The sequence below is a fragment of the Fukomys damarensis genome, unplaced genomic scaffold (assembly GCF_012274545.1).
Source record: "Fukomys damarensis isolate Sample0158 unplaced genomic scaffold, DMR_v1.0_HiC HiC_scaffold_34, whole genome shotgun sequence".
Classification (NCBI taxonomy): Eukaryota; Metazoa; Chordata; class Mammalia; order Rodentia; family Bathyergidae; genus Fukomys; species Fukomys damarensis.
Genome location: NW_022900946.1, coordinates 1,580,137 through 1,582,918, shown reverse-complemented (window position 1 = coordinate 1,582,918; position 2,782 = coordinate 1,580,137). Strand labels below are relative to the sequence as shown.

The following is a 2,782-nucleotide window of genomic DNA, read 5'->3' as shown; positions in this document are numbered from 1 at the left end:
GTGCCACTGTGCTGTATCCTTGGTAGCTGTTTCTTAAACTTGGAGTAACTAGCAAGGAAACTAACCCCAAACAAAAAAGGCAGCTTTCCAGCTGAGTTTGTGGAACACACCTATAGCCCCAGTGGAAGTGGGAGGATCCCAAGTTCAAGGCCAGCCTGAACCACTGCCGCCCCAATTCCAGTGTCCCCCAGCCTCGGCCAGTTAGCAGCCAAGAGACTGGCACTTAAAAGTTTCTTCTATCACTAAAATAGTCTTCTCCCTACCATGCCCAAGATAACAGATCCTCAGAACCTGGAGTCTTTCTGCCTTCAGTTCTCTGGCTTTGGTCTGAGACTTAGCACTGCTCAACAGTGAGCAACAGGGCCTTCTTAACAATCCCGAGGGAGGGAGGGAGGGGAAACTGCCAAAAAAGCCACCTGCGAACTTACTCTTTCCATAGCTCACGCTTCCTTCAGTTCCTTCAATCTTCCCATCCTGGACTAGGGATTTAGCTCTGGTTCTGCTGCCTGCCTTGCAAGCACCAGGGACTTGAGTTCAATCCCTGATACAATAAACAAAAAACAAGAAAAACACCTATGGTAATCTTCCCATCCTAATTTTATTTTTGACATGGTCTTGCTGCTATGTAGCCCAGGCTGGCCTTGAACCCCCAATGATTCTCTTAGCCTCTCAAGAGCTGGGGCTACACACCTGGCTCCCAACCCCTACTTCAATGCTGGTTGCCCTAAACCTGGTTGGTTCTCCAACCACTCACTCAATGTCACCTTCACAGGCCTTACCACACACACCCCACAGACCTCAGCCTGCACCAGTGAGTCCTTCCTAGTCTGTATTTCCAGTCATCAGGAGCGCTAAAAACTCTTCAGATAGGTACATAATGAATGTTTTAAGAGAATTACTAAAAATATATACCATAAAAAATCATGTGAAGAGTAGACATAATTAGCCAGGTGCTACTTTCAGCCACGTCACAGTCCACTTCACACCTTCAGGCGTCCACTCTGGTCCCCTCAACCCACCCTCCCGAGGTTTGGCAAAACTGGGCAAGAATGGGTAAAATGAGTATAATCCTAGCACCCCAAAACTGCACTGTAATCTAACCCTCACCTCCAAAGAGCAAACCATGGTCAGGTTAACGTTAGTTTAAAATTTTATTTTTTTTATTTATTTTTTTAATATTTTTATGTAATAAAAAGTAAAAGTCCTTGTCCAACCATCCTCGTGGGGCATCTGTCTGTCTCTCACGCAGATCACTCGTTAATTGGAAGAAAGAACGGGGGCCCAAGTCTGAGATTATAAATAATAGAAAATAAAAGATCTTCTGTCTCCAGCGGGGAATAGATGAGAGGATGGGAGGGCAAGACGGTGGAACAGGCGGGGCAGAGCAGGACCCCCCCACCCGCTGGACCCTGGCACTGCCCACTTCCAGGCCCCCCCCATTCAAGGTGCTTGGCAGGAACCTCAGCTCCCAGGGACGGGGTGGGGCTGGGACTGGTCCAAGCTGCTGGGGGAAGACACATAGGTCACTCCTCCCTCCACTCATGGAGGTCTCAGGTCGCGGCCAGGACAATCTTCAGTTCCCCGGGGGGTGGAAGGGGAGCTGCTGGGAGGGATGAGATTGAACTGGTTGGAGGGGAGAGAGAAGAGAGCAGGAGCATTAGAACCCAAGCAGCTGTCCCTTCACCAATGCGTCCGGGGGTTGCGGGCTAAGTGGGAAGGAGTGGCCTCCTCGAGGTGTCTCCTGGGGCTGTCAGAGCACAGGTCAATCGCCGTTTCCCAGTAAGCCAGAGCCCTCACTCGTGTGCCCAGCACAGCCCCCCGCACCCAGCCTGGCCCTGTCTGCTGCGCTGACCTTACCTCGGCTAAGTCAGGAGACAGTCGGGGTCACTGAGAGCTGGGGAGGCAGTGGGGAGGGGGGCTGCTGGATCACAACTGAGCGAGGACGGAGGGAAGCAAAGGACAGAGCCAGGAGCAAGCCCCTGGCGGCGGCGACTGTGGCTTCTGCCCACCCTACATACTTCACAGACAGGTGCAGGTCGGCGGGCGCCCGGCGGGACAGCCCTGCCTCCAAGACCCCTCACTCCCCGCCCAGAACCCGTGCATCCTGCCCCACCTGCAGCCCCTCAGCTCTTCCATGCCAAATTCCCCCAGCTAACGAGAACTCACGAATCCTGTCATCGGCTCCTCCTGGAAATCCAGGCGCCTGGCCAGGCTGCTCACCTTGGGGGTGTCCGATGTAGGGGTAGGGTGAGGGTGTGGAAGCTGAGAGTGCAGGCACCCCACTCTGGGGCACCGCGCCTTGGGGGGGCCCCCCATGGCTCTGAGGTGGGTGCAGCAGCATCACCTGGGGCGGGTGGGGAGCCCCAGGGTGAGGGGGCGGGGCTGCTGTGATTCCAGTTTGGACATGGGCCTGCAGAGAGGAGAAAACGTGCCGGGCACTCCTGCAGGGGGCGCACCAGGGGCTCCCAGGGCCCTGTTCTCCGCACTCACCTGGGTGACGTGGGCCATGTTGGTGAAGCTGTGGGGCAGCTGCTGGTGGGGGTGGATGGCGTACACAGCGGCTGGCTGGGGGAAGCTGCTCTGAGGGGACTGGGCAGAAGGTCCCGGAGGCAGAGAGGGCGGCGTGCCTGTCAGGGCCCCCGGGTGATACAGATTCTGCTGGGGCTGTCCACTGCCCAGGTGTGGGGCCTGCCCCGCCTGGTGCTGTGAGGAATGCGCGGGGGAGCCGTGAGTGCCACCAGCCTCCAGCACCCAAGGCGACCGCCCGCCCATCCCCCGGCAG

General features: G+C 56.4%; 1 protein-coding gene across 9 annotated transcripts in view; it reads right to left on the bottom strand.

Moving 5' to 3' along the window:
- Positions 1–1,186: 1,186 nt before the first annotated feature.
- Positions 1,187–2,782, bottom strand: part of Atxn2l (ataxin 2 like) — a 12,647-nt gene continuing 11,051 nt past the window's right edge. For 2 of the 9 annotated variants that reach the window (XM_010623518.2, XM_010623519.2), the window contains exons 20-22: positions 2,491–2,703; positions 2,221–2,410; positions 1,187–1,623 (exon numbers count right to left, since the gene is read on the bottom strand). In XM_010623518.2, the coding sequence (XP_010621820.1) occupies positions 1,551–1,623; positions 2,221–2,410; positions 2,491–2,703 (476 nt within the window). In that variant the 3' untranslated portion in view covers positions 1,187–1,550. Of the gene's footprint in view, positions 1,895–1,927; positions 2,018–2,166; positions 2,411–2,490; positions 2,743–2,782 lie in introns of those variants that run through there. The other 7 variants (XM_033758614.1, XM_033758613.1, XM_010623520.2 and 4 more) reach the window with 6 other exon arrangements.